This window comes from Schistocerca americana, chromosome 1, assembly GCF_021461395.2.
Source record: "Schistocerca americana isolate TAMUIC-IGC-003095 chromosome 1, iqSchAmer2.1, whole genome shotgun sequence".
Taxonomy (NCBI): Eukaryota; Metazoa; Arthropoda; class Insecta; order Orthoptera; family Acrididae; genus Schistocerca; species Schistocerca americana.
The window spans coordinates 31,963,106-31,987,673 of record NC_060119.1 but is presented as its reverse complement, the minus strand read 5'-3'; the positions used below and the strand labels follow the sequence as shown (position 1 = coordinate 31,987,673).

General features: G+C 39.3%; 2 protein-coding genes and 1 non-coding gene across 3 annotated transcripts in view; 1 reads left to right on the top strand and 2 right to left on the bottom strand.

The window, feature by feature from the left end:
* Positions 1–24,568, bottom strand: part of LOC124622156 — a 71,158-nt gene that overhangs the window by 26,036 nt on the left and 20,554 nt on the right. Inside the window, exon 2 of the mRNA XM_047147799.1 lies at positions 1,334–1,458. Within this exon, the coding sequence (XP_047003755.1) occupies positions 1,334–1,447 (114 nt within the window). The 5' untranslated portion in view covers positions 1,448–1,458. The remainder of the gene's footprint in view (positions 1–1,333; positions 1,459–24,568) is intronic.
* On the top strand, positions 4,396–4,469 carry Trnar-ccg. The gene has a single exon. It is a non-coding gene; the product is annotated as a tRNA-Arg (tRNA).
* LOC124546537 (vegetative cell wall protein gp1-like) overlaps positions 23,072–24,568 on the bottom strand; it is a 54,490-nt gene continuing 52,993 nt past the window's right edge. Inside the window, exon 3 of the mRNA XM_047125043.1 lies at positions 23,072–23,311. Within this exon, the coding sequence (XP_046980999.1) occupies positions 23,072–23,311 (240 nt within the window). The remainder of the gene's footprint in view (positions 23,312–24,568) is intronic.

Below are 24,568 nucleotides of genomic sequence, written 5' to 3'. Positions count from 1 at the left end.
ACTTGATCCTCTGCTGCCTTCACTACTTCATCCCTCAAAGCTACCCATTCTTCTTCTACTGCATTTCTTTCCCCGATTCCTGCCATTTGTTCCCTTACACTCTCCCTGAAACTCTGTACAACCTCTGGTTTAGTCAGTATATCCAGGTCCCATCTCCTTAAATTCCCACCTTTTTACAGTTTCTTCAGTTTTAATCTACAGTTCATAACCAATAGATTGTGGTCAGAGTCCACATCTGCCCCTGGAAATGTCTTACAATTTAAAACCTGGTTCCTAAGTCTCTGTCTTACCATTATATAATCTATCCGAAACCTGTCAGTATCTCCAGGCTTCTTCCATGTATACAACCTTCTTTAATGATTCTTGAACCAAGTGTTAGCTTCTTTTTTTTTTTTTTTTTTTTTTTTTAAAAAGAAAAAAAAAGAGATATACTGTTTTTGTGGTAGTCTTCAGAATGAAGATATTACCAGCATCTGACTGAGTTTGAAAGGGGTCTCATTCTGTGTCATCCTGCACCATCGGTGCCGGAGACTGCCGGCAGACAGACTAGGGAATTACCTTACCCTAGGCTGCCACCAACACCACAACACAAATGACTGTCTTTGGAGTGATGCCATGATTTGTAAGCTTGCACTGCTGATGAATGGTGTTGCATTGTGTTCAGCAATGAATCATGGTTCTGCACTTCCATGGATGACAGTCATTAGCGAAGATGGTGGCAAACTGGTAAAGGTCCCTTACCTACTATGCACAGTAGCGTTACCACTGGTGTCATAGTGTGGGGACCCATTTGGTGAGACCTTAGATCACAAATGTATGTCATGGACATCCTGGATCCTCATGTGTTATCTCTGACTTGACAGTATTGTGGTACCATATTTCAACAGAACAATAGCCATCCACTCGTGTCTCTATGAACTGTCTGTGTGATGTTGAGGTACTTCTGTGGCCAGCAACGTCCCCGGTCTGATCCCAGCAGAACATGTGTGGGACCAGCCAGACATCAACTCTGCTCCACAGTCAGTATTTAAGATATCAAGGATAAGTTACAACAGTTGTGGGCCACTTGCCTCAAAGCAGGGACAACAGCTTTATGACACCTTTCACAATTGAATCAGTGCCTGCATCAAGGCCAGAGAGGTTGCAACTTCATACTAATAAGTGCACCCGTGGTGCAAAGTTCTTTGTAAATATGACTCAGTTTTGTAATCACTGCAATAACATCACATACCCTTTCAACCCATGAAGTTTCATTTAATTTTCTTCTCCCCTCATGAGTGTTGAATTTGGTTCTGAGACTATAAGGAATTTATTTGCAGTGAATTTTACTCACAGGCATTGGTGGGCCTTCAGTAGTGGCATCAGCTCCTCCTTGAGGCATAGCACTTGCACATAAGATGAGACCACTGATGAGCAGTGCAATCACATTTACTTGCTTTGCATCCATCTCTAGTCCTCCTGGAATTAATTTTCAGTGGTGTATATTCAACAGTAAAATATATAATTTATTTTTAACATAGTTACACTCACCATATATTTGACAGATTTAGCAGTAGATAGGTACATAAACAAAACTGAACTTGTAACTAAGCTTTTGTGCGATGTCTTTTCTCAGAATTAACAAACAAAACAAAACAATACACACTCACATACAGAAATGTTGCTCCGATCCCACTGCTTGACTGGGACAAGGGAATGTGTCAGTTAGAGTAAAGGAGAGGAACAAGGAGTGGGGAAATAAGTGGAGAGATGAAGGGAAGGTAGGTTGAGGCCTATGGGATGGATAGGCAACAATGAAATAGGATAGGACTGCTATATGAGTCAGGTTATCTTGTTGCAGGCAAAAGATGTTGCTTATTAGCTCAGTTAATGAAGACCAAAGAAGACTGATCAGGGGAATAGTTGCAAATTTTTGTACTGGGTAGGGGACTGCCGTGAACAATGCGCTAAAAATTGTGAATGGTGGGGTGTGAGCATTGGGTTGGGTGGCATTTAAGGATCACTGTTTTATGTTCTTGAATAACTTAAAAACTGTGGCTTCTAATGAAAATATTTCCCATTACAAAATTAAACTACATTAAATCTCATACAAAAAAAAAAAAATGCTATTAATTTTTTCTCTAGGGCTGATAGTTTCCATGCTACAGGGAATGGAAAATCACAGATGACTAAACACAGTGTATAAAATAAATGTTTGTTGTCAACTGTCAACCTGGATAGCTGATTGCTCATTATGCGCGTATAAAAAGTTTTGCAGAAGTTACAGAAAACTTTCACAGGTGACTGCCTGTCAGATGGGTAGAATACGTGTGTGACAGAAATAGACAGGACAGGTCTTGCATCATGGTCTTGCACAGGGTATGCTGAATGTCACAAGGAATTGGTTGGAGGAATAACATAAGGATGGTCTACGATGTTCAGTTGATTGTGTAGACAGAAAAATTCCATTTTGAGAGAGATGAGGTGGATATTACTTCATTCAAGGTTGTAGTTGACTAGTAGTTGTATGATTTTCAGGACTGTGGGAAGTTAGACTCTATGGGAGAGACTTTTTAGTGGGGAGGGATGCCTTTTGTATGAATGGAGATTGTTAAGAGATGGATGACAACATCCAGGAAAGTGATACATAAAGTGGGCCAAGTGAAGGGATGCGAGAAAAGGAATGAAGGCAATTAAGGACTGAGGATATAGCATGTCTTGGTCTAGGGCCCAGAACTATGAGTAGATAAGCAGTGTTGGATCTTGTGCGGCAGGAAACTATTCCCCTCGGTGGCCCATAAACAGGTTGGCATGTGAGAATGAAGCTATCAGTCAGAATAATACTAGCTGACAAACACAGATGATTGGATATGAGTCCTAGTTTGACTCAAAGTTTTACGTGCTATATTTTAAATGAATAACATCTTTTGGCACAGAAGAACAAAATTTCACTTCTGTTCTTTTTTTTCCACTCTGGGGTTGTCTGTGCATTGTGGGCTTGAGGTTGAAATAAGGACTCAGCTTGGAATCAGGATGAAATGTAATGTAGAACTGCATAAAAACCACACCATGATTGACCAGTAAAATGGTCTGTCACTCATTAATAGGTTTAAAGATTCATTCCAGATTTTTCTCATCACAGGTTATCACAATTTATTGCTCTTTATGTTTCGTTACATGAGAAAGTTGTGACACAGATATGCCTGATTAAATGCAAGGATTGTTGCTGCAAATTCCAGAATTTTAATTACAAACAATATGTACGTGATAGGGGTTCCTAAGTTCAGTAACTCCTAGTACCTAAAACAAGGATATAAATGACTCACAGGAAAGCCACTACTGTGATTAACAGTGAGGTAGGTGGCATGTCAGTCAGCACGGATGTGATTTTAAGTCAGTATTCCTCAGCAACAAATGAGAATTGAACTTATTTCCTTTATCTACTTCAACAGTCATTCCTCAGACTAAATTATGCTAAAAAGAATTATATAAGCAACATGATCACATAATGGGAAGAAATCAGACAGCAAAATGGACACATGGACACTCCTATAAAGATAAATGACATTTGGTACATGTCACAAGCATGGAAATCTGACAGCAAGCATTAACACATTTACTGCTGTCTGGCCACTGCCAACCATTGCGGAACTGCAGACTTGATTCCATGTGCCCAGCAGTAGCCACAGATAAGTTGCACATCAATTCCATGTGCCTGGCCTGGCAGTGGAACATCCATCATAGTGCATGTGGCAGTCATTGTGTTAAAGAGGAAGATTTGTATGCTAAACTTATCATCCATGGGTAAATGAACCCAGTACCTAATGTATGAAAACTCATTTACATGGGTACACCAACTGTGACAGGTCATGGTATTTTTCTACCAAGTATGAACTGTATGAACTATATTATGCTTGTGAGGTATTTGGTTTGATTTTGTCGGTCTGAATCATCACTTTTACTTGAAAAAAATCCTCTGCAGTGGTACAACTTCTGGTTATGATACACGAAGTCACTCAAATGAAACATTTTTAATGTGTAGCTTGTCATTATAAATTAGGAAAGGAATAGTATGAAGAATAGTCCAGTCACAGCATATGAGTTGTTATCAGAATGAATCTTTCACTTAGAACAGAATATATGCTGTAAGAAAATTTTCTGAGAAATTAAGATTCCAGAATGAGATTTTCACTCTGCAGCGGAGTGTGCACTGATATGAAACTTCCTGGCAGATTAAAACTGTGTGCCAGACCGAGACTCGAACGCGGGACCTTTGTCTTTCGCGGGAAAGCGCTCTACTAACTGAGCTACCCAACCACGACTCACGCCCCGTCCTCACAGCCTTCCTTCTGCCAGTACCTTGTCTCCTACCTTCCAAACTTTACAGAAGCTCCCCTGCGATGGGGTGTGAGTCGTGGTTGGGTAGCTCAGTTGGTAGAGCACTTGCCCCCGAAGGCAAAGGTCCCGAGTTCGAGTCTCGGCCCAGCACACAGTTTTAATCTGCCAGGAGGTTTCAAATTAAAATTGTTTGCCAGCCAGATGTGGAATGAACTCTGGAGTCCCACCTTTCATGAGAAATGTTCTTATCAACTGAACTACATTGGTACACTTTATGGCCTACTCTTTAAATGTTACTGACATTATCAGACATGTTTTATTTATTGTTGTTGTTGTATTCAGTCCAAAGACAGGTTTGACGCAGCTCTAAAAGCATCTCTATCTCGTACAACCCTCTTCATCTCCAAATAACTACTGCAACCTACATCCTTCTTAATTTGCTTGCTTTATTCATTTATTTGTCACCAACAACGTTTTTTAACACGTGTACTCCCCTCCAATACTGATTTGGTGCACCTCGATGTCTCAGAATATGTCCTATAAACAGATCCCTTCTTTTAGTCAAGCTGTGCCACAGTTTTCTTTTCTCTCTTATCTTCAGCATTCATCTGTAGCACAACAATTCAAAATCTTCTATTTCTGTTTATTGTTCATGTTTCACTTCCATAAATGGATACATTCCAGTCCAGACAAATACCTTCAGAAGAAAACTTCCTAACGCTTAAATCTATATTTGATGTTAACAAATTTCTCTTCTTCAGAAACCCTTTTTTTTTTTGCCATAGCCAGTCTACATTCTCTATCCTCCCTACAACTGCCATCATCAGTTATTTTGCTGTCCAAATAGAAAAAGTAATCTAATTCCATTAACATTGCCTGATTTAATATGACTACATTCCATTATTCTTATTATGCTTTTGTTGATATTCGGATTCTATCCTCCTTTCAAGACACTGTCCATTCCACCCAACTACTCATCCAAGTCCTTTGTTGTCTCTGACAGAATTGCAATGTCACTGGCAAACTTGAAAGTTTTTATTTTCTTCTCCCTGAACTTTAATTCACACTCCAAATTTTTCTTTGGTTTCCTTTACTGTTTGTTCAATGTGCAGGTTGTATAACACTGGGGATAGGCTACAGCTCTGTGTCATCTCCTTCTCAATGAGTGCTACCCTTTCACACCCTTCTACCCTTATAACCACCGTCTGGTTTCTGTAAAAGTTGAAATAGCCTTTTGCCCCTGTATTTTGCCAATTCTAGCCTCAGAATTTCAATGATTGTATTCCAGTCAATGTTATCAAAATTTATGAAAAAGATAGATTGCTACTCACCAGAAAGACAACACCCTCAGTTGCAGATGGACATAAAGAAAAGACTGCTACACACTAAGCTTTTGGCAAAGGTCTTCTTCCAAAAAGAAATGAAAGCACACCCACTTTCCCACAAACAGGTACATCCCAGGCACACAGGATTGGTATATCTGGTGGCTTTAGCTGGACTGCCACTGTTACATTCAACAAAAGCAGCAATTGAGAGCATGGTGGGAATGGAGGTGTGATGGCAGAGTACAGATGGATGTGGGGAGGGCGGGGGAAGAAGAGCATTTTGTGGCAGAGCATGTAGGGACTACTGTAGAATGTGACAGGACAAGACTTGGGCAGTGTCATGAGGCTGTGGGAAAGGGGGTGGGATAGTGGAAAAGGAGGAGAGGAGCAGAGCAGAGAGGGGAGAAGACTGGTGTGTGCACTGCCAGAGAGTGAGTGCAATGAGAGCGAGAGGATGCGAATTTGGTGGAAGTTGTAGGACAGAGGGGGCAGAAACTGTTGGGTGGAGGGTCTGGAGACAGTAGGTTATCATTGGTTGAGGCTGTTCAGGCTGGGATAATGTCAGGAGCGGGGAATGTGTTGTAAGAATAACTCCCATCTGTGCAAGTCAGAAAAGCTGGTGGTGAAGGGGAGGATCCAGATGGTCTGGGTTGTGAAACAGCCATTAAAACTGAGTATGATCTGCTCACCTGCCAGCTGCATGTTGTGCCACAGGTTAGTCCACTTTGCCCTTGGCCAGAGTTTGGCATGGGACATTCATCTTGGTGAACAGCAGAGTGGTAATTATACCACTATAAAAAGCTGTGCAATGATTGCAGTAGCCTGGTATATAACATGGCTGTCTTCACAAGTGACCTGGACTGTAATGGGACAGGACAAGCCTGAGACAGGACTGGAATAGGAAGTGCCAGGTGGGTGGATTGGGCAGGTCTTGCACCTAGGGGTTGGTTGTGGTATAGGGATGGATTAGGATGTTGTAGAGGTTGGGTGGCTGATGGAACACCGTTTTAGGAGGGGTGGGACCATGGGTAAAGTATCCCTCCTTTTCTCGGCATGACGACAGATAATCAGTACCCTAACGTAAAACATGGTTCAGTTGCTCCAATCCGGGGCGGCATTGGGTGATGAAGGGAGAGCTCCTTTCATAATTGTTAATATTCCAACCCGTCATTCCACTGTTTAATATTATCAAAAGCCTTCTCTAAGCCTACAAATGCTATAAACATAGATTTGACTGTCCTTAACCTATCTTCTGTGAGAAGGTATAGGATTAGTATTGCCTCATATGTTTGTATATTTCTTCGGATTACAAACTGATCTTCCCTGAGGTTGGCTTCTACCAGTTTTTCCACTCTTCTGTAAAGAATTCATGTTAGTATTTTGCAACCATGACATATCAAACTGATAGTCCAGTAATATTCACACCTGTCATCACCTTCTTTCTTTGGAATTGTAATTATTGCATTCTTCTTGAAGTCTGAGCATATTAAGTATCTTTCAAACATCTTGCACAACTGATGGTATAGTTTTGTCATGGCTGACTCTTCTAAAGCTATCAGTAGTTTTTACAATATGGTGACAACTCCAGGGTCTTTCAGTGCTCTCTCAGAGTTTTCTTATAGTATCATTTCTCCTATCCCATCTTCATCTACAACCTCTTCCCTTTCTGTAACATTGTCTTCAAGTTTATCTCCCTTGTATAGACCCTCTATAATGTTTAGTCTTTCTACCTTTGAGGTCTTCCTTCTTTGCTTAGTACTGGTTTCCCATATGAGCTCTTCATATTCATACATCTGCTTCCATTTTCTGCAAAAACCTTTTTAATTTTCCTGTAGGTGGTATCTATCTTTTGCCTTGTGAAACATGCTTCTAAATCATTACATTTATCCTTGAGTCATTCTTGCCTAGTGAACTTGCACTTCCTGCCAATCTCATTTTTTAAATGTTTGTATTTCCTTTTGCCTGCTTCATTTATTGCATTTTTATATTATCTCCTTTCATCATTCCAATTCAGTATCTCCTGTGATATCCAGGGCTTTCTAGTAGGTCTTGTCATTTTACCTAATTGATTCTCTGCTGCCTTCACTTCCTCTTCTCTCAAGGCTACGCATTTGTCTTCTACTGTATGCCTTTCCTCTGTTCTTGTCAGATGTTGCCTAATGCTCCCTCTGAAACCCTAATCAACCTCCTGTTCTTTTAAGTTATTCAGGTCCTTTCACCTTTATTTCCTACGTATACAATTTTAGTCTACAGATCATAACCAATAAATTGTGGTCGAGTCCACATCTGCCTCTGAAAATATCTTCCAGTCTAAAAATCCAGTTCCAAAATCTTTGTCTCACAATTATATAATCAATATTAAAGCTTCCAGCGTCTCCAGGTCTCTTCCACATATACAACCTTCTTTCATGATTCTTAAACCAAATGTTATCAATGATAAAATTATGCTCTGTGCAAAATTCTACGAGATGGCTTTCTCTTTCATTCTTTTCACTCAGTCCACATTCACCTACTATTTTTCCTTGTCTTCCTTTTCCTATTACTTTAATTCCAGACCCCCATCACAGTTAAATTTTTGTATCCCGTAACTATCTGAATAATTTGTTTAACCTCATCATATATTTCTTCAATCTCTTCATCATCTGGGGAGCTAGTGGGCATATAAACTTGTTCTTCTGTGATGTGTATGGGCTTAGTATCTATCTTTACTATGATAATATATTACTATGCTGTTCATAATAGGTTACCCACATTCCTACTTTCTTATTCATTATTAAAACTATTCATGGATTAGCCCTGTTTGATTTTTCGTTTATAACCCTGTATTTACCTGACTAGAAGATCTCTTCCTCCTTGCACCTGACTTCACCAATTCCCATTATATCTGTGTTAATCCACCTGACTATCATCTAGGCACTGGGCACTGACTGGCATCTCCAACAGTGGCTGCTACTTAAAGACATGGTGGCTGAGAAACAGCACATGATGATTGCACAGGAACATACAGTTCCACCTGCCTCATGCATAAGTGAGTGATGACCGCCTAGCACTCACCCTAACTGCTATAGCTCCACATGTAATTCACTTTGTTATTAAACTGTTTGTGACTGTCTAGCCATGTGGCACCCTGAACATTGTACTCATTGTTAAACCTCATATTTGTGATCACAAGCTATACTTGTTCTAGAAGTGATGATGTGTTTTTATGTTGTGTGTTACAACAATATCTAATTTCAGCCTATCCATATCTTTTTTAAAATTTTCTAACCTACCTGCCCAATTAAGAGATCTAACATTTCACACTTCAATCCATAGGACATCAGCTTTGTTTCTCCTGATGAGGCCATTATCCTGAGTAGGGGACCATCTTACCTTGAAAATATTTTACCCAAGAGGATGTCATCATCATTTAACCAAGCCTTTACTTTTAGCTGACTGTTGTACAAGCACAGCAAGGCCATTTTGGTTGATGTTACATGGCCAGATCACTCAGTCATCCAGACTGTTGATCCTGCAACTACTAAAAAGTCTGCTTCTCCTCTTCAGGAACCACATCTTTATCTGGCCTCTCAGCAGATACTCCTCCATTGTGGTTGCACCTACAGTGTGGCTGCCTGTGTCACTGAGGCATTTAAGCCACCCCATCAATAGCATGGTCCATGGGCAATGGGGAGGGGTTAATTCAGAGTGAAAGATACATTCTCAACTTTACTCTAAGCACAGTGCAAATAAATCACCTTCAGCAGATTTTTTTTCTTGTAAATTATAGATTGCAGCAATCAGTCATCCTTTTTAAATTTTATTGTGCACATCTAGATTTCAGCTAGAAGCTAGCTATTCTCAATGCTAAGAATACAAGAAGTACATAGTTAGATGATGTCATAAAAACTACAAGTAATGGCTTAACTCATATGGTTTGTATATTACATACCACTATTATTTTCACTCAATGCATGTAAGTACCTGTTGACTGGGCTTCACCCACAATTCATTGAATGATGCTGTTTGTGGAAGGGAGGCCAAATCGAAGGTAAACTGCTGAAGTTTTTTTTCTGTTTTAACTATGATAAAGGGGAAATGTAATTTTATAACTACTGGGAGCTAATGCAACAACTCATTATATGGTTTATAGCCTGAGAGGCAGATAGCCACATAAACAAGAGAGACACACACATTGTTAAGTTTTCTGAGGAGCCCTTCGTCAGAGACAACAGAATACATAGGCCATGTTTTGTCTCCATCCTCCCCCCCCCCCCCCCTTTCCATTCACTGTTTTTCCCTTGTTCTTAATTGAACTATTCATTTCTTTTCCTCTTAATCTGACTTTGCTGCTCACTTTATTATAATATCTGGACTGAAGGTGGTATAGTGGTTATCAGTGTGCTATTTTTGACCTCCTACTCTTTCTGATCACTTCCCCTCCTCCAACTTTCATCTTTGTCTTCTCTCGCCCTCACTACAGGTGGGCCGCTCAAATATAATCATTTTGGGTTTTGAGTGAGTTGTCCCTCTCTCCTCCTCAAGGCAAAAAAAAATATTTTTTTTCAAAAATCCCAAGAATTTCCTAATCAAGGCAATTGTTTTGGTAGACTCCATATTGCATCAATAATGTCTGTGTCATTCTCCTGAAAGATGGAGGGATTGTTGTGAGCAGACCAAAAGTCCAATAAAAACGATCAATTATTTCCTGCAGCTGGTAAGATGTTGAGAACTATTATTTCCCATTTTTCCAGGTTTTGATACATCAATTATAACATTATCAATTTTATTTTTAAAAATGTTTGATTTTAATTAGCCTCGGGCTGACAGGTCAGCAGTTGCAGGTAAAACAGCAAGTTTCATCTTCATGTCAGCTGCAAATTTCTCTACAGAGTTAAAGATTAAAGGAATCTCATGTACTCATTTACTTAAAGTTAACTTTGTAACTTCTCAGTTTCCTGTTCTATATGATTTCTTGAATCTACTTAATGAGCACAAAGAAGCTTGGTAATCACAAATGTCCATTTCACATGCAGTTTAAATAGCCAGTCTTGTACATCTCCATTGACAACAGTACATTGTCCTCCAAGTGCAGTTCTAAATCTTTCGAATCATTTCTCTTGCATATTTTTCTGAATTTCATTTAAGCACAGATTACTTTCTTTGTGTAATTCTTTCTTTTATTTTTGCAATTTGCATTCTGATTGAAAAACATAACTGGATTTGCATAGTGAATATATTTAGGTGTTTCTTCCCCTACACTGCTTAACTAAAAATAGACAGTCTTCTCCTCATCACTAAAAGTATCTCTACATGGTTTCATTGTACTAAAAAGGTATTGATGTTCTGAATTCTTATTGGTTCAGTTATCATTGCTCAAACCACAATTTCCAGTACTATAAAAAAGTGAACATCATTTTAAAGAAGATATCTTAGATAGAATGACATCCTCCATGCCAACCAGCATGGATTCTGAAATCAACAGTCATGTGAAATTCAGCTCACACTACTCTCACACACCACGGATCAAGGCAGTCAGGTAGATGCAGTATTTTGTAATGTCTGAAATGTTTTTGACTCTGCATGGCATCTATTCTTATTATCAAGAGTATGATTGTATCAGCTACAAAGAGAATTTTATGAAAAGATTGAGGATTTCTTGCAAGGGAGGACACAACATGTTATCTTGGATGGAAAGTCTTCAGCAGATGCGAAAGTAACTTCATGTGTGCCCCCAGGGAACTGTACTGGAACCATTTCTGTTCATATTGTCATCATCAGATGTAAAAGTAACTTCATGTGTGCCCCAGGGAACTGTATTGGAACCATTTCTGTTCATATTATATAAATGACATCACAGACAATATAATAATAACCTCAGACTATTCATTGATGATGCAATTATCTGTAATGAAGAACCATCTGAAAAAAAAACTGCCAAATATTCGGTTGGATCTTGATGTGATTACAAAGTTGTGCAAAGATTGACAACTCGCTTTAAATGTTCGGAAATTTAAAATTGTGCTCCTTACAAAATGAAATGATGTATCGTGTGACTACAGTATCAACAAGTCACAGTTGGAATTGGTAAACTCATGCAAATACCTCAACATAACACTTATGGGGATATGAAATGGAACAATTACATAGACCCTATTGTAAGTAAAGCAAGTGGCAGATTTTCGTTCATTGCTAGAATATTAGGTAAATGCAATCAGTCTACAAAGTAGATAGTTTGCAAGTCACATGTGTGGCCCATCCTAGAATACTGCTTAAATTTGGGGTGGGATGGGCAGAGGAGGGGGGGGGGGGTTGACGGGACCCATACCAAATAGGTTTTAACAGGTGACATTGGATGTATACAGAGAAGGGCAGCATGAATGGTCAAAGGTTTGCTTCACCCGTGGGAGATGGTCACAATGATGCTGAAGAAACTGAACTGGCAAACACTTGAAGATAGACACGAACTCTTCCAAGAAAAGACTGCTTATAAGGTTTCAAGAACCAGTTTTAAATGATGAATCTAGGGATATACTACAACCCTCTATGTGTCACTGGCATAGGGATATGAGGGCAAGATTAGATTAATTACAGCACATACAGAGGCATTTAAACAGTCATTCGTCCCATGCTCCATACACGAATGGAACAGCAAGAAGCCCTTATAACTGATACGGTGGGAAAATGCCCTCTGCCATGGGGGCATCTGCAAAAATATGTCTGGGGGCAGGGGGGGGGGGGGGCAAAACTCTAAATTTTTTTTTATACAAATAAGTTGTTCAGGTTTGAGATGTGTCATACGACAAGAACTAAATTTGTTTGGTGACACAAAGCACGAATTATATTCCAAAGAAGAGATGGGTATCCCCTCAGTTCTAAAAGTGTATAAGAATTCTGCAGTGAATTACAATTCTGTACTCCAGATACCAGATGAGAGGGCAAATGCTGCCCCCTCACCACCCCTCCCACCACAACCCCCTACTTCTGCAGATGCCTATGATTTGCCATGCACCTCATAGTGCTTTATAGAGTGTGGATGTGATACAGATGTAGGAATTACCCAGCAAATGACACAATCACATGTATGTCACCGGGAGAATGAGATGTACACTGAGTTCTTCCTATTTCATATTTGAAGATTTGGAAGGTTAATTGGATCTACATTACTGTGAAACTCAGGACCCAGCATGAAGTCAGATTCCGTTAGCAGACATATGTGAAGAAAATATAATTCAGTTTTATCTTCACTGTTAATAGTTAAAGCATCGATACCTCAAAAGAAACTGGTAGCTATTGTTCTTTACTTATACATCAACACCCATACACTGCAAGTACTGTGAAGTGCGTGGCCAAGAGTGCTTCCCATTGTACTACATTTTACATTTTCATTCTGTTCTGTTCACATATTAAGTGCGGGAAGAATGACTGCTTAAATGCCTTTGTACTTACTGATCTAAGCTTGTCTTCAAGGTCCACATGGAACTAGATAATGAGTATGTTGCAAATTCAATTATGTTGAATAATCTGGTTATGGAGGCACCACCTAGCCAAAGCTATGTGCCAGTCGTGTTATGTATGCGCTGTTCCTGCTCTGCTAAGGGTGTACGTTTCTTCAGCTGCCTTGTGGGCGATGATAGTGGTAATTTTTAACATGTTTTAAAAATACTTGCAGTGTGCCTTAGCATACAAAACTTTCACATTGCATTTTTTTTCTATCTTTGGTATGATGGATCAGTAGAGAAACAAAGAAAGAAATAACATCTGCTATGAAGTGTAGTTGGCTCTTTAATCTAGTTAGATATAGGTTTAGGTCTGTTCTTCTAGAAGGTGAAGAATTTACACTCTGTGGTGTTCTTCTTGGATCAATAGCTGTGGAGATACATGCCTCCTACTACAGAACTGAATTCTATATATTGTAAGAATGTGCACATTGTAACATGAATCAATTCCAGTTTTAAGTCATGTTCCAGCGTCACTTTTGAAGCCTGGCAGTTGATGAAAAATGAGAATGATGCAAGAGGCACTACGAACCAGTTATTGTCATGATTACAGGTCTCTTAACAGAGTTATGTCTCAGGATAGTTCTCAAGGCAGGTTTATACTCTTCCTCTAAAAACACTCCTGGCAATGTGTCGCAGAAGTCGATGCTCAATGGCGTAATATTCATAATGATTATGTGTTCTTCATAGCACAGAAAGATATGCATCTCTCATGTTCTGTACATTTACCATGTCATATGGCTTTCATCACATGATCATTTGGTAAGCATCAAGAAATTATGAATTCAAGTAAAAGCAGTTTTTTAGACAATATTCATCAAAATGCTCTGTGATTCAATGTTACAGCTTCCTTTTTGTCGTCAGCCTTCTGGCAGGTTGATGTGGTCAATGAAGATTTCATGTTCTGTGCCAATCTCTTCCTCTAATTTTTTTACTTCTAGTATCATAAAAGCAGTTCCCTGATGTCATAACACATTCTGTGTAATCCAACCGCATCTTATAGCTTGTGTTTTCCATACATTCATTCCTCCACTCGTTCCATGAAGAACCTCATTCCTTTTCTTACAACTAAGCCCTCCCTCACCTCGACACACACACACACACCCTGTTTTTTAAGTAATCAAATTCCCATGCAAAAAAGCTTCAAATTTCTGGTTACTTTCCCAGTATGTTAATACATTTAATATTTGATGTTAAGCATCTCAATGTTTATGGTGTCATATCTTTTCAACTGTACCAGTATGTCATACAATGATATACTTTTGTGGATATATTCAGTGGTACATATGGATACTTTCTACAAAATGTGTTGTCAATAGAATTAATAGTAAAGAAAAAATAAATTAAAATGTCATGCCCGATGCTGAAGTTTTACTGCATGAACAGCAAAAAGTAGTGAGTGATAATTTTCTTTTTTCTTTTCATTATTTTCTGAGGGTAGGGGAGGTATCAGTTTGCTTTGAAGAGGTTTGAAATTATGTGTAAAGTTTGCTAGAATTTGCAAAGTACTCTCATTCACAAATACTGGATGAATAAAGTCAAGAACTATTTTTGTGTTTCACTAAGGGCAGCGCCACCTACCTGTTTCGGAAGGCAAAAACCGTGATGGGCGGCACATGCCCCATGTACTGAACGGTGGCCTATATAGGACATCGATTTGCAACCTGGCGTCAGTTCTCAGTGAGACTCATCAGCAGAAGCAGTATTTTCCTGAAGATGGCGACCAGTTGGATCACCGGAATATCGAGTCACGTTGATTTTAGGATCTGGCAGCAAACCCGAAGAGACTTTCAAGACTTATTATGCCGGGAAAGCCTACATAATCACCTCAAGGACTATTTGCATGCCATGAAGTTGACTTTTTTAAGACTTATATGCAGTTTGCAACGTTAATACTTGACTTACTTGTTTTAAACTTTTAACATAAGATTATTTCTCCTAAAGAGTAGACCATCGAAGCATTTAAAATTACACCAATAATTATATGAAATACTGAGAATCAAATTGTTGTTGCTTTTGGGAGCTGTTGGATAGGCAACCTGCAACTAAGGCTTGATGGCTGTCAAAAAAATGGCTCTGAGCACTATGGGACTTAACTTCTGAGGTCATCAGTCCCCTAGAACTTAGAACTACTTAAACCTACTGACCTAAGGACATCACACACATCCATGCCCGAGGCAGGATTCGAACCTGCGACCGTAGCGGTCGCGTGGTTCCAGACTGTAGTGCCTAGAACCGCTCGGCCACACAGGCCGGCTGGTGGCTGCCCTAGCCATTTAGTAATACATATCAATCCTCTTTCTTTTCAGCAACATTATGTAACACTACATATCAAAAACTTTATTCTATTCTTTTTCAGTTTTTCCATTTCCATACTTCACTTTCATACAGTACTGTGCTTAAAACATACATTCTCAGATATTTCTTCCTCATATTAAAGCCAATGTGTGATGCATTCACCAAGTTCTGTATTGCTTCTTCACTTTCACAGAGATCAGCAAAGTCATCAGTGAATCTTATCATAGATAATCTATTACCCCGAATTTTAATCCTGCTCATGAGCTTTCCTTTTATTTCCTTCATTGCTTCTTTGATATATACATTGAATAGTAGAAGAGAAACACCACATCCCCACTTTAGGCCCCTTTTAGTCAGAGCACTCCCTATAGAATTTACCTTTTTCCTGAGGATTCAAACATGTTGCACCACTTCAAATTGTCACATGCTTTTTCTGCATCAAAAAATTCAATGAAGTCGTCTTGATTTTCTGAAGTCTTACTTCTATTGTCAGTGACACTATCAGAGCTGCCTATCTAGTGCCTTTACTTTTCCCTAAAACCAAGCTGAATGACATCTAACAGATACTCAATTTTCTTTTCCATTCATCTGTATATTTCTCTGATCATGCACGTGCTGTCAATCTGACTATGTGATAGTTCTCACATTCATTTGACTTGGCTGTCTTTGGGACTGTGTGGATGATATTCTTCCAAACATCTGGTGTTATGTCTTTTGTAAACCCATGTCACCAGTTTTGTAAAGGCCTTGTTGCTACTGCTGTTGAAGCTGAGTTGGTGGGTTTGTGAAACAGCTTCTGGTGCAGTACACTGCTAAAACACTTTCTCCCTGCCACTATTACACAGCTATGCCCCACGGTCAGGAGAATGAAGGTTCTATGACACTCCAACAAATTAGTAACAAAGTCACACAAATGAGTTAAAAAGGTTTACTTATCTTTGTGACTAGTTGAAATATGAGGTCTGCAACACATAACACGAAAAAGGCCCTTGATGACTAAGTGCAAACAATCATAGATAAACTTCACAGTACGTAACAAATGTGACTTACAACTGTCTGTTCACTTGTAAGAGACCACTAAATGACGTTGGCTGTCTAAGTCAGCCGTGGACTACGATCTGTAACCAAGTGGGTAAGAGCTGCTGTTCTATCTTCCGGTTAGGCTTCTGTCAGTTGTCACCCAGTCATTGATGGATCGTATTTGGCTGGAAATTGGTCAAGGCAAAATCGATATCTTCATCCTCGGCACTGCCAAAGCCCTGGTGGAATTCACACGTGGGGCGAGTCTCTATGGCTCTGGCACCAGCTCGCGTCTTTGCACCTGTGGTGCTTTTGCTCTGGCTGTGTCTTGTTCGGATGAGATGCCAGTGTCTCTAGGCTGTTAGACTCTACTTTGTATCTTGCTACCTCTTCCCCCAATGGCTTAATAAATTGAGAAGGAATATTTTCAATCCCTTCTACCTTATTTAGTCAACATTCTAGCATATCTTTGTCAAACTCTGGCTCTAATAATGTTTCCCATGTGTCCTCCAAATCAATAACTGTTTCTTCTTTTACCATGTTAGCAGGCTCTTCTTCCCATTTTAGAGGCCATCAGTGGACTCTTTTCACCTGTCTGTTCTCTCCTCTGTAGAAATCCTACTGTACTCTTAATGTTGACCCTTTGCTTTTAACGTTTTGCCAGATCTGTTTTTCCAATAACTACTTTTTTTTTACGATTTCATCAATTTTTCCCATAGCCATTTCATTTCCTCCTGATTTCATCCCCAAGTGACTTAAATTGCTACATCTCTTTCTTGTTCTGAATATTTTTGTATTTTATGTGTGTGCAGGATGGGCGTGTGTTACGAGAAGACTGAAGCTGTGGTGGGCTATCGGTGCTAACAAGTGGTGGCTGCACGCACCTTGGAAGCTGTATGTCCAGTTCAAGGAGTAATCAAGGGCTACTCTTTGGCAATGAAATAGTAGTGACTGTTGGGAACAAATGAAATATATCTTATCTAGAGACTCATATACTTTGTTGTTTGACTTGTTAGGAGCAAGAACTGTTTTGACAAAGGTTATTAAAACCAAAAGAGACTGTAATGGTATATGTTAAGTACTAATGTTTTCCAGACAAGGTTGATTTAGGAGACTTCGAAGAGCATGTGAAACTTGTGTAGTTGTATTATTGTGAAGAAGAAAATATAGCAGAGTTGATATAAAAGTATTCTGAGAGTAATGAATCATTTCAAAAGTAGAGAAGTAGTTCAGCATCATTTCCCTAACCAGCACAAAATCTTTGGAGAAGATCAGTGTGAAGATTGACGCAGCCATCTGTTCTGAGAAGAATATCGGCTGTACACAATATGTAAATCACACACAAGAGACGTGTGAGTCTTGCACCCCAGTACCACACAGTCTCTGGTCATCAGGAAAACACTAAACATGTGTATGTGGCGCCCGAATATGATAAACGATGTATGTCTCTGATAGGCTTTATAATGCAGATCGCTGATTGTGCACGACCACAGAGCCAAAGATGCTGCTTCTGGTCTGAGATTGTAGTATTGGAGTAAGAGAGTGCTGGGTGCACAGTGGTAGGTAGCTGTCTGTGAGTGAAAGATGATGGAGTAGGCAGTTTTTGTGGTGTGTTCTGTGAAACCACCAAGTGTTAGATTAATGTAGGTATGTCAATATTGTTGAACATGGAAGCAGAAGTCTCCATGTAAGCAAGGTAAAGATGTTAAATAATTATGATATTTGTTTTTGCCAGTGGATTAGTATAGATAAGTTGGCTGATAATTTGTAATTGTTGAGTAACCCCAGAATGCACATAAACTGCATTTCACTTTTGTAATGTTTCTGTGATTTGTTAGCAAATCTATATGTAATTTGCATTTATGCTGGTTTAGTGATGATAGATAATAATTACTGTACACATCTCATTGTTTGTGGATCAATTGGTAAATATGATATATTATTCTACACAATGTAACTTCAGTTTTAGCTGTTTTTGAAAAGCCAGACTTAATTTGTAATATAATTTTGTAAAAAAAACACTCAGTATCGCCTGCCTGTCCAGGTCATATGATTTTCAATGTCACCAATGTTCTCAATCGATTGATTGTATAAAAGCATGTTATGTGACAATAAAGTATCTTATCTTATCAAAGAAGTTGGATCTTTCATAAATGTTCTCATTTACAGCCAAAAGAATTTTATATGCATTTAAAAGTATTACCGCCAGCATTGCACATTGTTGAGCCTGTAGTTAGCATATTTATAATTTTTTATGAGAGACCAGAATATATTGCATTCCACCACTGCTGCTTTAGAAGTAATACAGTTTAATTTATTTGTTATGTGCACAGGGACCAAAGTTAATGGTTTTGAACAGGGACAGGGGATTCAGTGCCTAAGGGGTTGAATGTGTTTTTGCAGTGACTGAATTTCTTTATTGGCATTGGGAGTTACATTGCCCAATCAATGCATATTAAGTTTTTGCTAACAGTAATACAGAGTAAGCACACCACTTGAAGTTACAACATGCTACATGATAACTTGAGTCCTATATCCATCCTGCAGTTCAGACATTCGTTCAGTGTAATCTTAAAGTTTATTTCTTTTAAAGGACATTACCAGTTTGAAAAAGCATTTAAAAACTTGCTTGATACCTTTTTAAGAGCAGTCTCAACTTCCTCTGATCCAACTATGTAAGAATAAACCAAATATGGTTTGAATTCAAAGAAATAATATCAACAACAATTAAGAGATATGTACCAAAAAAAATAATAAATGATGGTTATGACCTCTGTGGTACACAAAACAGGTCAGAATACTGCCACAGAAGCAATGAAAAAGGCCTACTAAATTAAAAAGAATGCAAAATCCCAAGATTAGTGGAGTTTTATTTAAGTTTGAAATTTAATGCAGACTTCAATGCAAGATGATTTCAATAGTTTCCACAATAAATCTTTGTCTTGAAATCTTGCAGAAAACCCTAAGAGATTCTGATCATACAAAAAGTACTGTACATTGACAGCAAGATGAAATCAGTACCTTCACTGCGTGATAACACTGGTGGTGTCACTGATGACAGTGCCACTAAAGCAGAGTGACTAAACACTAAACAAATGCCTTCATCAGTGACAATGAAGGTAATATTCCAGAATTCAAGTCAAATGTAAATGGACAGATAAAAAATCTACTCACCAAGCAGTGGAACACACACAAAATAGGATTTAACTTTCACAAGCTTTCAGAGCCAGCAGCTCCTTCTTCTGGCAGAAGAGTTGAAGAGGAAAGAAGAGGGGCGAAGGAAAAGAAATGGAGGTGTTTAGGGAAAGGGGTGCAGTTTAGAAAAATCACACAGAACCCACAGACGGCCAGCCCCAACAATAAGTGTTTCCTTCTGACCTTTCTAAACTGTACCCCTTTACCTAAATCTCTCCAGTCCTTTTCCTTCACCCGTGTTCCTTCCTCTTCAACTCTTCCCCCAGAAGGAGCCACTGGCTCCAAAAGCTTGTGAACGTTAAATCTTAGATTTTTTATCTGTCTATTTATATTATATTATCAATAATTGATTATTTTCACTGTTATGTTAGCCCTTGTGGCCAGAATTAAAATCAAGAACAACTGCCAACATGAGTTACGTAGAAGTGGATCCTTGGAATAGCGAAGCAGCTTACACCACTTAGTGGAGGCAAGGCACATGGCCCAGGTTGTATTCCAGTCAGGCCCGTCTGCTAAATTACAAACCCATATCAATATCGTGTCAATTTGCAGTAGGATTTTAGAACATATACTTTGTTGAAACACAGTACAAAAAGTGGCAATTGACTAAATACCTAAAAGTGTGAAGTCATGCACACAAGTAGTAAAAGAAATCTACAATAAATCACACTAATCTGAAGGCTGCAAATTCAACTAAATACTTAGAGATTACAATTACAAATAACTTTAATTACAATGATCAGATAGATAATGTTGTGGGGAAAGAAAATCAAAGACCATGATTTTTGGCAGATCACTTAGAAAATGTAGCAGGTCTACTAAAAAGACTGCGTAAACTACACTTGTCCATTCTTTTCTGGAGGATTGCTGTGAGGCGTGGGAACCACCTCCGATGGGACTGATAGAGAACACTGAAAAGGTTGAAAAGAAAAAAAAAAGGCAGCTCATTTTGTATTATCGCAAAATAGGAGACAGAGTGCCACAGACATGATACGTGAGTTGAATGGGAAACCATTAAAACAAAGGCATTTTTCGTTGCAGCAGAACTTTCAATGAAATTTCGGTCACCTACCTTTGCATCTGATTGTCAAAATGTTCTATTGGCACCCACCTACATAGAGAAATCAGATCTTGCACAAAAAAAATCTAAATGCTCATTTTTCCTGTGCAACATTCAAGAGTGGCATGATGCCAGGCTCTTCATTGTGAACTACAGAGTAATCGTGTAGATGAAGATGTAGCGATTGCACTTGTTCAGTTCCAGCTTTTACCACTGTACATTTGTTGCCATAATTTTTTATGAATTGATGACAACACTGAGTAAATTGGATAATTTGTGATAAATTTCAAGATGGTACCTGCATGCGTAAATAGGTTATTTCCAATGTAGGTAAACAAAATGGTTCCATGAAGTTTTACACTTTATCAGTCAACTACATGTCCTGTAAACCAAATTGCTATTGTAACAAATAGCTCAACCAAATTAACAAAAGCTAACCTACTAATCTTTCAGACCATTACATACTTTGTGAAATTACAATGTGTTCATATGTCAATCTTGATACAGCAACTCCACCCCAAAATCTTCAATTTGCCCTCTGCTCGTAACATAATAGCATCTTCTCACCACACACACTAGTACAACAATATGTGACCATAACATCGTGTAGAAGATCACACAGTACAGTCCTCGTAAGCTGTCACCATGCACACATCTCTGCAAGAGTTAGTGCCAGATTAGCATACAAGTAATACCTCTGTGAAAAGTTGGAGACTGTGATTATTCCGTAGAATATAAAAATTGGTTCCGAATGTGCTCCCAAGTGGTACAAGCATAATATCATGTAAGGATGTTTTTTGCCATCCCTCATACCCTCAGTGTATCCGTGTGATTAAATTAAAATGTGAACTTCCACCACTGATTAATGCTGTCTCTCATGCACTTCATTTTGAGTCAATTTGTGACTTACTTTGTGCATTTAGGCACTGAATATGTGCGCATACTCGGTGGTTATAATTGAAGTACAGCTATTCACATAGATGCAAGGTTGGCTATAATTATTGTATGGAATCAAAACTTGGTAGATATTCTAATGTATTAATGCCAAACTGATTTATGCTGAAAAAAATTAGTCCCAATATTGGCCACCTGGTGCAGATCTAATGCTGTGAATGCAAGAAAGACATATAAAAATGTTTTCCTATGTAATGGATTAGGAACAGGACACGGTCAGATAAGATCAAACAAGTGAGAAAAGTGTAACATTGGTTTTATTATTAACCACCACTTACACCATCTGCACAATATGAGCATGTGTGACAGATTTGTACCAGGTGGCCAAAGGTGGAACTAATTTTTTTCCTGCATGTTTCATGGATTATATTCCAATAAGTAAAACACAATGTGAGGGACTGTATCACTGTTCATCGTAATTCATCAGATGGGGACATTAAGCCTGGCAACCATCTAGACTGCTATTTCAGAGGAGTTGATTATCCGCCTGCACTGGGTTTTTACACTTTACCCTCTTTCATCATCATATAAAACAAACACAACATCACACTACACGCACACACATTCCAGTCGCCTACACTCAACAGGCACACTTTAAGAAACAACTGTTATAAACTGCAGAGAAAGAGATCAATGAGTGTAGGCGATGAAAATCTTTTCCTGTTAGGAGGCTGAAGAGTCCCTTAAGGGCCCCTCAACCGACAGTACCATTCAAATCTTTCTTTCGTTTCGTCCCTTAAGCTGAAAACTACCAACAATCCAGAGCAAATAACAAAGATGTAGTAGCTGTTTGTCTGTTACCTACAGTCATAAAGCAAACAACAGAGTAGCTTATATTTCTCTAATTACAGATAACACTTAACTAAAAGAAACAGCCTTTGATGCTGCAGTACAAGTACACGTTCCTACTATCCTTCATTGTCTGCATTGAGAGCCATTGGACGAGAGAACAGGAGAGCTGTCATTAGCACACTGATCTGCTCCTTAATGCTTATGAAGCCTGCATTAAGTCTCTTCCAGTCACAGTGATGGCACAACTGAGTGTTTTCAGCAACCGATTGGCCAGTCGACTGTTTTTTCGTTTAGTCAGTTTTTTTTTCAGTTGAATCAATGAATGAAACTACAACTTATATAGGTGAAGTAAGTACCACTGTCTTTTTCAACTCCTAGGTTCGAGTTGATGTGAGACTACCGACTGACACGGATATGTATCAGTTACATCAAAGTTTTCATTCAGTCTCTGGGTTTGAGACTGCCAGGGAGGTCGTTCGTTTGTTTGCTTTACACACAACTAAGTAGAAAAGTCACAAAACGGTTACTATAGTAACACACTTTTCGTGTTTGCATTCCGTTTTTCTGAAACGATGTGATTGATCACTTCGAGTAATTAAAAAACCAAAAAATACGTCAGCGTCCTGCTGCTGTCAGGGCCAGGGTGACAGCCGGTGCGGGGAGGTGGCGCGGTGGCCGACCGCCAACGCGCCACCTCCTCGCACCGGCTGTTGCCCTGGCCCTGACAGCAGCACGAGGCGGCTAGGTGCGGCGGCGCCACGCGCCCGCCACCTGCTGCTGCTGTCAGGGCCAGGGCAACAGCCGGTGCGAGGAGGTGGCGCGTTGGCGGTCGGCCACCGCGCCACCTCCCCGCACCGGCTGTCACCCTGGCCCTGACAGCAGCAGGACGCTGACGTACAAGCAGTATTTTGTTTGGCTTTTTTATTACTCGAAGCGATCACACCGTTTCAGTAAAACGGAATGCAGTCACAAAAATTTGGCAATGTTCTTTTCTAGTTCACATACCCCAAGAGAACTTTTATGCTTTCCCAATTTCATATTCCCAGTGAAGCTTCTTTCTTCCTTTATTATGTGTTAATTAATAGCACCTAAAACTATTTAATGCGCACAAGCTATTTATCAGTTTTAAACGGTGAAAGGAAGAGCTAGTCTTTCAGTACATAATTAAACGAAAATGTATATTGCTTATTTTAACTTTGGTGCACCCACTGAGATGTCTTCATGTATGCCTGCGAGTGGTGGTGCCCAGTGTAAGTATTACATACAGCTTGCTTTCACTCACAAGAGTAACTGGGTGATGACTCACTCAGTCACTTAAACCAGTAAATAGTGCTGAATGAACGAATGATTGATTACATGCTTCCATCGACAGAGAAGCTAAAGTATGACTGGTTTCAAGCGTAAAGAACGAATGAATAACTCTGTCAGTACGCAAAACACCACAGGATTGTGTCGACTGTTACAAGTCTTTCTATTTGAAGCCACTTTGGCGGCTTGTACGTCGATGAAGATGAGATAAAATTGTTAGAACAACTCAAACAGCCTGTGCCTCAGCTAAGAAAATTTCCCACCTGACCTGGAATTGAACCCAGGACTCTGCTCTTGAGAGACAGTAATGCTACCCACTAGACCACGGGCTTTCGACACAACGTTGGATGATGGATTTAGATAGGCCTACATAATTGAAACAACCCATTTGTTCGTCTACATTTGAAGTTATAGTACGAAAGTTCATCGTGAATGGGGCATTGGAGCCTAAGTGGCTTGGGAGTTTTAGATGACAGATTTTTGCTCGTCCTCACTTACTGCAAGTCACAGAGTGTGCGGATACATTATCACAACACAGTCTCATCCACTGTTACATCGCGTAGGACAAAATACAGTAACAAAATGCAGTAACAAGCAATGACAACAGAGTTTATTAACGACCACAACACCGTACGGATGAGGTGATCATACGCTACTTTACACACAATTACGTAATAATAATAAAGAGCGTATGGCATTGGTGGCCGGGAGACCCCTGGCGGGGCGGTTCGGCCGCCGCTCCATTTCTTGAACGACACTACAGCGACTTTCGAGTGAATGAGGATGAAATCATGATAAAAGACACGCAACACCCGGTCATC